Source organism: Bos javanicus, chromosome 5 (assembly GCF_032452875.1).
Source record: "Bos javanicus breed banteng chromosome 5, ARS-OSU_banteng_1.0, whole genome shotgun sequence".
Lineage (NCBI taxonomy): Eukaryota > Metazoa > Chordata > Mammalia > Artiodactyla > Bovidae > Bos > Bos javanicus.
In genome coordinates this window covers 83,967,786-83,981,968 of record NC_083872.1, presented here as the reverse complement: position 1 = coordinate 83,981,968, position 14,183 = coordinate 83,967,786, and the positions used below count along the sequence as shown (strand labels likewise).

At 39.1% G+C, this 14,183-nt stretch overlaps 1 protein-coding gene across 1 annotated transcript in view; it reads right to left on the bottom strand.

The window, feature by feature from the left end:
* Positions 1-14,183, bottom strand: part of ITPR2 (inositol 1,4,5-trisphosphate receptor type 2) — a 588,791-nt gene that overhangs the window by 113,880 nt on the left and 460,728 nt on the right. Inside the window, exons 47-48 of the mRNA XM_061417572.1 lie at positions 9,425-9,617; positions 6,729-6,854 (exon numbers count right to left, since the gene is read on the bottom strand). Coding sequence (XP_061273556.1) covers positions 6,729-6,854; positions 9,425-9,617 — 319 coding nt within the window. The remainder of the gene's footprint in view (positions 1-6,728; positions 6,855-9,424; positions 9,618-14,183) is intronic.

Below are 14,183 nucleotides of genomic sequence, written 5' to 3'. Positions count from 1 at the left end.
TCTGTGAAGAATACTGTTGGTAGCTTGATAGGGATTGCATTGAATCTATAAATTGCTTTGGGTAGTATACTCATTTTCACTATATTGATTCTTCCAATCCGTGAACATCGTATATTTCTCCATCTATTAGTGTCCTCTTTGATTTCTTTCACCAGTGTTTTATAGTTTTCTATATATAGGTCTTTAGTTTCTTTAGGTAGATATATTCCTAAGTATTTTATTCTTTTCGTTGCAATGGTGAATGGAATTGTTTCCTTAATTTCTCTTTCTGTTTTCTCATTATTAGTGTATAGGAATGCAAGGGATTTCTGTGTGTTGATTTTATATCCTGCAACTTTACTATAATCATTGATTAGTTCTAGTAATTTTCTGGTGGAGTCTTTAGGGTTTTCTATGTAGAGGATCATGTCATCTGCAAATAGTGAGAGTTTTACTTCTTCTTTTCCAATTTGGATTCCTTTTATTTCTTTTTCTGCTCTGATTGCTGTGGCCAAAACTTCCAAAACTACTTGTTTTAAGTTTACTTATAGCAGGGGTTCCCAACCCCTGGGCCACAAACCAGTACTGAGCGAGTGAAGCTTCATCTGTATTTACAGCCACTCTCCATAGCTCACATGCCATGGTCTAGGGAAAAACTGTCTTCTATGAAACTGGTCCCTGGTGCCAAAAAGTTGTGTGTGCATGCTGAGTTGCTTCAGTCATGTCCAAATCTTTGCAACCCCAAGGACTGTAGCCCACTAGGTTCCTCTGTCCATGGGATTCTCCAGGCAGGAATACTGGAGTGGGTTGCCATGCTTTCCTCCAGGGAATCTTCCCAACTTGGGAATCAAACTATTTCTCCTGAACTGCAGGAAGATTCCTTAGCTGTGAGGCATCAGGGAAGCCAAAAAGGTTGGGTACTGCTAACTTATAAAACACGCTGCATCTTACTCCCCTCTCTCCACTCCTCAGCCTCCAGCAGAGACTTGTAAGAATTTCCTATTTCCCCCTTCTCAATCTGGCTAATGCAAATTAGACAAATCTATGGGTGTTCTTTACTACTGTGTCTCATTCCCTTCTTCATCCTTTAACTAGACTATAAGCTCCTTGAGGACAAGGTCAGTTTTCCCAGTGTTTGTATCTCTAGGGTCGAGCACAGTGTCTGGCATCCAGCCACACTCTATCAGTGGTTGCTATTAAGGTGAATGAATTAAAATCACCTTGAAGATTTATTTCCTTTAACACAAAGCACTTGAGGAAAAAAGAATGACATTCCAAATTTGAACACAGTATTTTTAAAAAATCACATGCTAAATGGATATGCTGCTGCTGCTGCTGCTGCTAAGTCTCTTCAGTCGTGTCCGACTCTGTGCAACCCCATAGACGGCAGCCCACCAGGCTCCCCGTCCCTGGGATTCTCCAGGCAAGAATACTGGAGTGGGTTGCCATTTCCTTCTCCAATGCATGAAAGTGAAAAGTGAAAGTGAAGTCGCTCAGTCGTGTCTGACTCCTAGAGACCCCATGGACTGCAGCCTACCAGGCTCCTCCATCCATGGGATTTTCCAGGCAAGAGTACTGGAGTGGGGTGCCATTGCCTTCTTCGGCTAAATGGATATAAGAAGGCACAGTTCTCTGCTATCCCCTCTGCCTTTGCCAAACTGGGCAGGGATGGTTGGCATGGCAATGCTCAACTTCTGAGTGGACATTTAGGAGATTCCCTAGCATCGATAGCTGTGGCTTCAGCCACAACCAGCATGACCTCATTCCATAACTTTGGCCAAAGTTTCATTTTTAGAGAAGCACATGTTAAGCATATAAACTAATCAACCAAACAAGGAAACCCACACCAAAACCCACACCAATAGGCCCTGGATTCTTGAAGACATTCAAAGAAAGCTCTGCAAAGTCTGACTACAGAAGGAGATTATTTGCAGTAGGGGTTGGAGGGTGGACGTCTTACAAGCTGGTACTCTGAGAATCACCTTCCACTAAGTATCTCCCTTTTATTATTGTACGCTACTACCCTGGTTGAAGGCAGACACTGTTCCCTCAGTTAATATTATAACCTAAGTGTGAACCAGATATCTGGACACAAGTGATTCCCACAAACTCACTGTGTGTTCAGGCTGGAAAATACCCTTGGAGACAGCATACACAGCCCATTCCCCCCGCTGCCAGCCTCTCTGTCCTCACCTGACACATAAGCCAAAGTGACTCCAGAGCAGCTTGTATTAGGATCTGGGGTTGGAAAAGGTGGCCTGTTTGGACCACAGGTCTTTTTTTCTGGCTCAGGATTCACCAGGTGATTTTGTGATCAACTTCTACCCAGAATCCAGGAACCTCAGAGCTGGATGGAATCCTCATATTTACTTATTTTTTCTTTTTTAACTTTTTATTTTAGAACTTTTTCTGACTAATGTTACAGTTGCAAATATAATACAAAATTCTCATTGTCTCTTCACCTGGCTTCCCCAAATATTGACACCTTACATAATCACACAACAATGATCAATGTCCAGAAATTAATATGATATATTACATTAATAGAGTTAGACCATAAAGAAGGCTGAGCACCACAGAACTGATGTTTTCAAATTGTGGTGCTGGAGAAGACTGTTCAGAGTCCCTGGACTGCAAGGAGATCAAACCAGTCAATCCAAAAGGAAATCAACCCTGAATATTCATTGGAAGGACTGATGCTGAAGCTGAAGCTCCAATACTTTGGCTACTTGATGTCAAGAGCTGACTCACGGAAAAGACTCTGATGATGGAAAAGATTGAAGACAACAGGAGAAGGGGACAGCAGAGGATGGGATGGTTAGATACCATCACTGACTCTATGGACATGAATTTGAATAAACCCCAGAAGATAGTGGAGGACAGAGGAGCCTGGAGTGCTGCAGTCCATGGAGTCACAGAGTTGGACACTTAGTGACTGAACAGCAACCGCTTTAATCTACAGACCTTTATTCCAAGTTCATGAACTGCACAAATATGTCTTCTTTTCTGAACCAGGATCACACATCACATTTAGCTGTCATGTCTCTTAGTCTCTTTTAATTCCTCAGCACTCCTTTGACTTCACAAGCTTCAAGAGTACTGGCCAATTATTTTGTAGAATATTTCTCATTCTGGATTTGTCTGAAATTTCCTCACTTTACGCATTTTTGTCCAAGATGCCATATCCTTATCAGCACATCATGTCAAGAGGCACCTGATGTTGCTGTCTCTTCACTGGTGACATTAACATTGATCACATAATTAAAGTGATTTCTCCACTTTAAAGTCACTCTCTTTCATAATAAGTATATTATGGGGAAATACTTTGACTACATCAATATCCTGTTTCTCATTATACTTTCTCATCTAACACTTCTCTATTAATTTTAGCATCCAGTGATGGTTATTGCTATTATATGGTATTTGCCAAACAGCAACATTCTATTTCTATTACTCTTCCTACACTGATTAACAGGAATACTATTGTAAGGAAGAGCTTTCTCCTCTACCAGGAGGATTCCCGGATTCTTATTTTATTCTGTGGGTTATTATGTATTACTGTAACCATTTTTATCTCAAAATTTCCACAGACTTGGCCACTGGGAGACCTTTCAAGTTGAATCCTGTGTTCTTTGACATATTCCCATTATTTTCTGTAGCACTTTTTAGAAGGAATCTTAATGATCAACTAATTCATCTTTAAATCATCTCAAAGCATCCCAGCCAAGGAGTCATCCAGTCTATGCTTGACAAAATTCACCGTTAGAGACTTGCATGTCCAGCACAGAATTTACCTTCTCCAGCCAGTTCTGATGGCCAAGTATAGTAATCAGTCTTAACTTTGCTTTCTCAGCCTTCCCAGCTATGCACAGCATGTAACTGAAGGTTAGAGGCTCAGCTAATCCTGATCAAAACTGTAACCTTATTCATGGAGCTATAATTAAATAACTCATCTAGAACTGTAATCAGATTATCCAAATATAACCTTGGGGTTCCATACTGCCAAAATGGCAGCTCATGCTTTCCCTTCCCCCTTAGTGCCATACCCACACCCAGATACTTAGGAGTGAGCCTCCACCTTGGTTACTGCTGTTCACCTCTATTCAGTCCCATCTGAAGAGTACAGTGCACACCTGAAGAGGACATACCTCGTCTTCCTGCCTTGTCTTTGTTGGTCTTATTTCTTTCTGCTTCCCTGGTGGCTCAGAGGTTAAAGTGTCTGCCTGCAATGCAGGAGACCTGGGTTCAACTCCTGGGTCGGGAAGATCTTCTGGAGAAGGAAATGGCAACCCACTCCAGTATTCTTGCCTGGTGAATTCCATGGACAGAGGAGCCTGGCAGGCTAAGTCTATGGGGTCTATTTCTTTCTGAGGCTGGAGCCTCATTCCCAGTTTTACCAATATATGTGGTTTCAAGTTCTTGTTCAAGGACCAGTTGTATTAGTAACACCTCCAGAAACTTGTTAAAAAGTATGTATTTCCAGACTCCCGAATTACTGGTCAAATCTTCCAAAGCCTCAAGTTCTTCATCCAGAAGGATGAAGTACTTACTTTATAGAACTGTCAGGAAGATTACATGGAATTATGTATGCATTGTGCTTAGCACTTTGCCTGATCCAATTTAAACAGTAAACAATAACAGTTGCTATTATCATCATTAGCAATACTGTTACAACTGTTATTAGGCAAATATGAAAAAATATATCAGATGCTTTACTTTCTCCTGAATGAGTAAAGTGTAGATGTACAGAGGGGTACCTGTGCCCATCGCCATCATATTTAACGTATAATAGGTAGCAGAACAGGCTATATACTTTGGCTCTGGTGGTCTTGTAAGGTATATGATGGAATAGAACTTAGGGAAGATGATGCCCCTGTATAAAGGGGCACCTGTTATTGACACGCTTCTAACCTAATCATCCTGCAGAAAAGTCTGAGAGCACAAACAAATGCTTTAACCATCTAGTCTTAGATCTGCCGTTCTCTGGGCTTCCATCTCTTTATGTGTCAATGATGATTTGATATTAGATAATTTCCAGAACTGCTTCTATATCTAAGACTTTATGCTCTATTTACCCGGATGCTACAATCTAGTTAGCATTCCTTATGCAGATGATACTAATTTATCATTTCAGGCTGGACTTCTCTCCTTAGGAAAGTTAGGTTCTTTTGTGCCAAGAGGGCTATCATCACTAAATGAGACTAAACACAGTGAAGAGAGCTGTTTCCACTTCCTGCTGTATTTACAACTTCCCCACAATGGACGGCCAAATATTTGCTATGTTTTCATTGCTTTTTTAACTCACACATCTACTCCCTTGTCAAATATCCTTTTATTAGCACTGGCGTACCTTCTAAAAAAAATCAAACCTTTCTATAACTACTCAGATTATACCCAAAGGCTAGAACTTTACTATCTGCCATCTGTAACAGACCTTAGAAATAGCAAATTACTTCTGCACTCCCATTTCCCTTCCTGCTCACTCCTCTTCCTACTCACATCTGAAATAGGTTTAAATATCTCTTGCTCTTCTCTTACCCTCATTTCCACTGAGCTTCCCTTTGTAGTATTAATATTCATCTTGTAACAACAACAGCTAAGCTTTATCAAATGATTAGTAGTAGTAGTATTAATCGCTCAGTCGTGTCTGACTCTTTGTGACCCCATGGACTACAGGTCACCAGGCTCCTCTGTCCAGGAAGTTCTCCAGGCAACAATACTGGAGTGGGTTGCCATTTCCTTCTCCAGGGGATCTCCCAACCTCAATTGAACCTGTGTTTCCTGCATTACAAGCAGATTCTTTACTGTCTGAGCCACCAGGGAAGCCCAGATAAAATGTAAGTGCTATGTAAATAGTTGAAGATGAGTGGCAAATTCAAGTTTTATTTTTTGGTATATTATTACCAGTTGCTATTCTTAATGCTTTACCTACAACATCTCATTAAATTCTCACATAATCCTATAAACTGATGAGATACAAAAGCATCTTGTGGTTATTATTTGCTGGTATCTCTCATCCTGTCCTCTGAGCCATTCTTTCAATGCCCCTTCCAAAGTTATCTACCTGATTGTATCCCAATCAGGATACAGATTGTGACATATTCTCCCACGTTCTTTTGCCAGATTTAAAGAAAACTTAATTTCCACAGCCTTTAGTGTATCCTCCTCCTATTTTCCGTTTCACTTAACATGGGATAATTTTTCTTGTCTTTGCTTTCGCATGTATCAGCAGTTTGATAATATTAACTTCATGGTCAATATCCTTTGTGCTCTATTATTATAATCTGCCTTATGCTATACATTTAAAATTATCTTTCAAATTATCTGCATGCTCACTGTAGAATCCTTAGACAATACCAAAAGCAAAGAAAAGAGAGTAAAATAGAGATTCTACTACTTAAGATAATCACAATCAACATTTTGGCATACATCTCTCACTTTCCCATGTATTTATAAGATTGAGATGATACATAAAATGCTTTTGCTCACAAAGTAAGGTAGAAATATTTTTCTTGCCTTATTTATCAATACAGCTCTGCTGTATATGAACTTCTTGAAAAATATTTATATTGACCATCATTTTCTGCCTATTCTACTTACAATAATTCTGTTTCCAGTGAATAGAGAAAAGCTATTTAATAAGAATGAAATTGTTGTAACTGGGAAGGTCTAAATAGTTGAGGCATGCATCAAAAGTATTGTTTTTAGACTCTAAGATACTTATCATTTAAAGACAGACAAGCACTTGCCTTCATCTCCATCGTCCCCAAATGGGTAGAAGAGAGCCACAGCTAAGTTGATGAACACAGCCAGGTTGAAGGAGATGCTCCCCCAAAGAGAAATATGCCTTGAGAACCAGAACAGGGCAGGATTACCTAGTAAGAAAGAGGCACGGTGGGACAGAACAGAAAATGAATTTTGATTTCAATACCAGAGCCCTACTGAAATAACATCTTTCTAAGTGCATTTTTGCAAACTACTATAAAAGCATATATAAACAAACATTTAATGCAACTTATTTTAGAATATTTATCATCAATACCATAAAGGAGTTTTCCATTTGATTCCTTCTTTTCTTTAGCCAGTTTACACCTAAGCTATTGTAGAAGGGTGAGTAATTCTGCAACTGCTAATTCTGGCCAGAAAAGATGACTCTGGGTTAATTCTCTTTACTATATCCCTAGAGCAGGTTGAGGGAAGGCAGGTTAGCAGTCACCTGGAGCCCCTTTTAATGAAATGGTATACATTGCTGTGTAATTTAGTAATATCAATTAACTGGTCTCACTCCCCTGTCTTAAAGTAAAATAATACCCTTACCCTTTGCACAGATGTATCTCTGGTGAAAGTTTCAAATCACAGTCACAGTTACCTGAAACTCTGAAACTTAATAGCATGGCACAGCACTGCTTACTGGGAACTAGTGATTTATAATATTACCTAAGATTTAAACCTTTATGCTTCCCAAGAAGTTGTTGGGTTTGCAACAGCAAAAGTAAGTGAAAGATACAACAAAAACTACCAATAAGTGGGAGAGGTTTTGCTGAATATTTTCAGAAATGGGATTCTGTATCTGCCACCAGAAATGAATTGATAGATGCATCTACCGAATAAAATTTACATAAGCCAAAACTCAGTTTCTTTCACCTCTCCTAAAAAACTGAACAGACACGTCATGCATACAAGTTTGTCACACAACATATTCAGGTCTTGTCCACTGTCTAACTTTTAATAGTTTAACACTAGATTTAAAATATTAAGAGTCAATTGAGGAGAAAAGCCATCTCAATTTTCAAATAGAAATTTTAAGCTTTTCAAAGTATGTTCTGTGAATTCCAATCTCAAGTCTGCTGCTTACTTATAAACTAGACTTCCCTTCAGTACATCTTGTTTTCTTTCTCTTGGAATAGAGCATTCCAACACTGGAGTAGGCTATGATTAGCTACGGCATTTAGTTGACTAATGTATCATAAATTGTAAGCATTTGCATTCTCATCGCTCCTGAATTAGGAGTCCTCATTTTAAAAAGCAGAATATTAAGACAAAATTAGAAGATGTTGATACATACATTTGTAACAACAAATCCATCAACTGAATTAGATTCTGTCTAAAACCTCATCATAAGCTACTTCCAAATTTTAAAAGTAAACTGTATATTGGAAATTATTTTAAGGGTTTTTTTTTTCTTTACAAATGACAAAATATTTATCTCAAAAACACAGACCCCACAAGCACTAGCTCATTATCCAATTTACTTTTTGTCAGGAATAAAATGAATGATTTTCAAATTGAGTTTCTGTTATGTACTATGAATACCTAAGTTTCTCTGAATTCCATAAGGTTCTTCATAGGAAAGTGCTAAGAGAGAGTAATTGCTTTATTTTTTTTCAAATATCCTGCTAAGAAAGTCTGAAAATGCATGCTACAGTCTTTATTCAAGGATGTTATGTCTCAAGCTCAACCAAATTCATAAACCATAATCACTGACATTCCCAGGATACTAAAATGATGCAACACTGTTGAACAGAAGTATTGAGAACATACGCCTGTTGTCTGGAAAATCTCTCCAATAGTCAGAAAAGACCTAATCAAAAGTTTTACCCCAACGATTTTTATTAAAAACTCATGATATTTTTCATCTGGGAAAGTAAAGTTTATTTTAGAATTGAAAAATTTTCAATCCTTTCACAGTCTGATTAAAAACTTTTAAAAACTTATTGGAGTGTAGTTGATTAACAAGGTTGTGTTGATTTCAGGTGCACAGCAAAGTGATTCAGTTATACATATACACGTATCTATTCTTTTTCAGATTGTTTTCCCATTTTGGTTGTTACATAATATTTCCAAATAGACTTAAACCTGAGAAATATGCAACAGGAACTATAAGACGGTAACTTTTAAGTGTTACATTATAACCTTGCCCAATTCGAATACAAGTGTCACACAATTTTTACTTCCACTTGGCAAGATTCAGATATGTTGAAAAAAGGAATGAGTCTCAGAAAAAACACTCAACAGTCTACCTGATTATAAGATCACAGATACAAGAGGACAGGCATGCCTATGCCAGGATCTCTCCACTCCATTCACTGATTGTTAAGGCCGGTCAAGGCCTATTCATGGACTTCAAACCTGCAGCTGCTCCACAGCTGAAACCCACAGCTGCAAACTTGGATGTCATAATATTTGTAAAACTATAGGATCAGTACTAAAAGATGATCTAATTAGTCAGAACCTTCTATGTTCCTTAAGCCACAGGTGTCTTGGCTCCAACTGTAGACAGAGCTTACATGCTTAAGCTTATAAGTGATTTCAGTAACATCAGACAGCAAGAAATTAAGAGCCAATTGAAACGAACACTGTCATGTATCCCAAAGTACTAGTGTATCTATCATTATGCTCAAAACATTTTCATTATGCTCAGATCATTTCAGTTCATTGTACTTACTCCTGATTTTCTTCTGCCACTTCATCTCATTGTAGAGATCTTCAGTTTGCTGGAAAAAGTCATTCACTTTACTTCCCTGTTCATCCCTCTCCGTGGTGTTGAATACGCGACACTTGGATTCTCGTGTGAGGTATTCACATATGTTGGGGACAGGAAATACTATTTGTTCCATTGTCCTGTCATGTCGAACAATCTGAAAAACATTAATTTGCATTTGTTTTAAGCTTTGGAGAATCTTAGACTACTTTCTGCTTTTAGCATGACTTCAATAATGATACTTTATGAATGCAGCTATGAAAAAATATGCCAACTTGAAATATCTGAAATAGTCCTGTATATTATTCTCTTAAATGAGAGAAATTAATCAGACTAATGTATCGTAAGTATTATACTTCACTGTAAATAACAAAAACCAAAATCTCTATTCTTTCTCAATTAACATTAAACTCTTGCCACCCATTTTGATCTTCATGAAGTACATCAGAGAACTGAGAGGGTCTTCACTGGGAAGTGGCTGGCTATGTAACCTTAAGCATAGCACTTGTTATATTTTCATCCTGCTCTTAGCCTATTCTTCCTAAAAATGGCTACTGGGGAACAAATGACATATTCAACATAATGTTCCCTGTGTTCTACAGAGAAAAATGTTTTATGTCATTAAAATGTTTTCCTGATAATGGCAAACATATTTTTATGTGTAATATTCATTCAAGCATACACTCAGATGTGAATATTTGTTGTTTTTGAACTTCTCTAATTTGGTATTGGTTACAGTTTGTGTTTAGTTGCTGAGTCATATCTGACTCTTTGTGACCCCCTGGACTCTGTCCATGGAGTTCTCAAGCAAGAATTCAGGAGTGGGTTGCCATTTCCTTCTCCAGGGGATCTTCTTAGACCAGGGATGACACCTGCATCTCCTGCACTGGCAGGAGCACTAGGCCGCCTGGGAAGCCCTGATCACAGTGTAGCTTTAGACAGAACAACAAGTTAAATGATTTAATATAGAGTCCCTATGTCACAAGGGTTCGTGCAGACTACCTGTCAAGGTTCATATTTATATACTCTATCTAGCCCTCAAAAATTAATCAGAAATTAGTCTAAGCTAAAAGAGTCATTCTATCTCCCTGTGCTACTGACTGGTATGGTGATGAGCACTTGACCTATTTCTGGAAAATGAGGCATAAGGAGAAATATCCTGGGGCTGGAGGTGTTCTCAAGGGAGATTTTCCCTCTAGAAAAGACAGAAGCCATGTGAGACAAACAAAAGATCAAATATACAACACAACAGCTCTTTTTCATCAGTACCCTCTTTCTCCCTGCTTAGAAAAAAAGCTGATAATGCTACTTGAAATTCTGGCAGCCATTTTGCAACCATGAGGTGAGACAGCACCCACATAATAAGAAAGACTTAGCTGAGAATATGGAAAAGGTCGGAGTGTTTGAAGACATCACTGCGTCACTGAATCAATTATAGAACTACTGGTACCTCCAGACTTCCCATATGAGGGAAAATCAAATATTTTTATTGTTTAAAAACTGTTAGCCTGGTATTTGGAGAAGGCAATGGCACCCCACTCTAGTACTCTTACCTGGAAAATCCCATGGACAGAGGAGCCTGGTGGGCTGCAGTCCATGGGGTCGCAAAGAGTCGGACACGACTGAGCGACTTCACTTTCCCTTTTCACTTTCATGCATTGGAGAAGGAAATGGTGACCCACTCCAGTATTCTTGCCTGGAGAATCCCAGGGACGGGGGACCCTGGTGGGCTGCTGTCTATGGGGTCGCACAGAGTCGGACACGACTGAAGCGACTTAGCAGCAGCAGCAGCAGCCTGGTATTTTGTTACTTGTAATTGAAACTATCCTAAATGATATGTTATATACACAAACCACATACTATCATAAAACAAAGATGAAATCTGTAGCAGTAGATAAAAATTCTTAGAACATAGGTTAAAAAAATCAATCATACAAAATAAAAATTGAAAGTGTTTGGTATGGTAAGCAACTACATGGGAAAAAATGGTTTACCGGTTCCAACAGTGCCAAACATTAAAAAAAAAAAATCTCCAGATGCATTTAAGAAATAATGTCCTGATGACTATAAGCCAAGCTTTCCAGCCCCTTTGTGACATGTGATGTTTGATCCTGGTTGTTACATTTCACAAGGGACACTGGCAGACTGGAGTGTCTGAAAGAGATGGGGATGTGTTAACAGCAAAAAGCCAAAAAAGGGATACTTTTCAATACACTTATACCACACATGCTTATTCAGGCCTTAGGTGAGGAGTCCTGGGAAATTCAAAATGAAAAAGCATGAACCCCAATCTATAAAGGCTTGCAATTTTGTAATTACGATGGCACCTCAAATGTCTGAACCAAGCTATCATGATGACAGGGGAGCAAACATTCTGAACAGTAGGCAAACATGAAAGTGGGCTGGATTGCATGTGTTATCAAAAAATAACTTTCTAATTATTAGCTATTCCAAATCAGATGTTTCCTCCTGAAGTAGTGAGATGGCTATCACAGGAAGAATTTAAAGCAGAAACAGGATCATTGCAAAGCAATTCATCCTTGGACTGGTGAACAGATTAGGTAACCTGTAAGGTCCTTCCTATTTCCCAGGGTCTTTGAGCCTATAACATATAGACAAACTATTATTTGCAACAATATTCATTATTCTGAGGCTATGCTTCAAAACCAGTGTTCAGTATTGGAAACAAAGGGGTGATTAAGAGCAGCCCCTGCCTCAAGTAGGGGGCCAGTGACCCAGAAGAAGTTAACAGTATTCCAACATGATACCTTAAAAGAACAGAATGATCAAAATGCCTGTGGGAGTATAGTGGGATAAAATAAATGAATGCGGAGGTGATATAAGCTGGTCTTTGAATGAGCATGAGGTTGGTCAACATGAAGAATTTAGATCATCAGTCCAGATTATTCCTTTGAACCCTTAATTTCTATATACAGCTTCATGCATTCCTCAAGTCACCTCAAATTCAATTTATCCAAGAATCAACAAATGACCTTCCAGAACATTTTAACTGCCAAAGTTAGGATCCTTGTGCATAACACCAATTTCTGTCCATTTGTTCAAAGCAGAAGCCCAGGGGGCATCCTTTTCCCCAGTGTTTCCCTCACCTTGCATGCAGAATCCAACATCAAGCATCAAGCCCTGTGTATATGTATATGTGTGTGATATAACATGCTGCTAAGTCACTTCAGTAGGGTCCGACTCTGTGTGACCCCATCGACGGCAGCCCACCAGGCTTCCCCGTCCCTGGGATTCTCCAGGCAAGAACACTGGAGTGGGTTGCCATTTCCTTCTCCAATGCATGAAAGTGAAAAGTGAAAGTGAAGTCGCTCAGTCGTGTCTGACTCTTAGCAACCCCATGGACTGCAGCCTACCAGGCTCCTCCGTCCATGGGATTTTCCAGGCAAGAGTACTGGAGTGGGGTGTCATTGCCTTTTCCAGTGATATAACATACAGTGTCTCTATTTCCTCCAATTTGTCATCTTCAATACCACTGTCTCTCTCTTTTCTATCTTCCTATCTCATCTACTTGCTTTCCTGGCTTCATTCCCTTTTCCGGTCCTTTCTCCAAATAGCAATTTGAATAATCTTTGAAAAGAATCATTCCCTTTCCTATGTTCTTTCTCTCTCCCTTCATTCAATTCTACCTGGAATTCCATGCCCAAATTTTAGTAGAAACAAATCTCTACTCAATCCTTTAATATATATTTTATGACAACCTTCTTTGTGAAATCTACCCTGAAATACCCCAGGCATAGTTAACTACTGTATTCTCTAAATATCCTTGGCCTTTGTTTATACAATTACTACACAGAATTATATTCTCTATGTGTAGGTAACTGGTAGAGAGTAAAGGCTCAGTAAACATTTACAGAATGTATGTATTCACAGCTAAATCTCTCCTCACCACTGAGAACCCACAGAAGTCCAACTCCAACCGCAGTCCCCAGTTCTCACAGAGAGGTATTAATTCAATCCCTACCTCTGGCCCACCTGCTATTCCATCTATTCCTGATATTCTCTTCTAATTACTAACCTTGTTCTTTGGCCTCTGGGACCTTCCATAGAACCTTGGTGGTTTGATGATCTATTTGTATCAATTTCTCTGGCTTCCTAACTTTGAAAGCTTCTCAGCCCCTAAGCACCTGAGATAGTGAGCAATGTTCTTGCTGTGGGTGCAAAAACCCCAGCTCGTGGGCTGCACTAGGTCAAGTCTCCCACCAAAGCTATTAATGTTCATAAATGTGAGCAATGTAACACAAGGTAATAATGATCGTTACTGCAAAGGTTTGGCAACAGTAAACAAGAAGGTACAGAGATTATGTACCCTGAGAGTTAACAGCAGTAATGCCATTGTGCACTCTGCTAAAAACTAAAAAATATCTGCTGAAATGGATGAACGCATGAATGTAAATTACCTTCACAGGCGTCAACTATTCTTTTCACTTCTGCCTGATCATCTCTGCCAACCAGTGTCAAAATGATACCATAGCTAGGAAATGACAGCCAGATGGGTCTCACAACACATAATGATTAAGGCCATGTTGATCCGCACCTCTTGAACTGCCACCAGCCCTTAAATAAGGGCTCATTTATGGGGGTGGGGCTCAACTGCTGCAGACTGAAATGGAAACTGTTAAACCATTTCAAGTCCGTGCTATCAATATGAAAACTTACTAGTGCCTTCCATTTTCCCCACCCTTCCGTACCCTTTCTTACACAG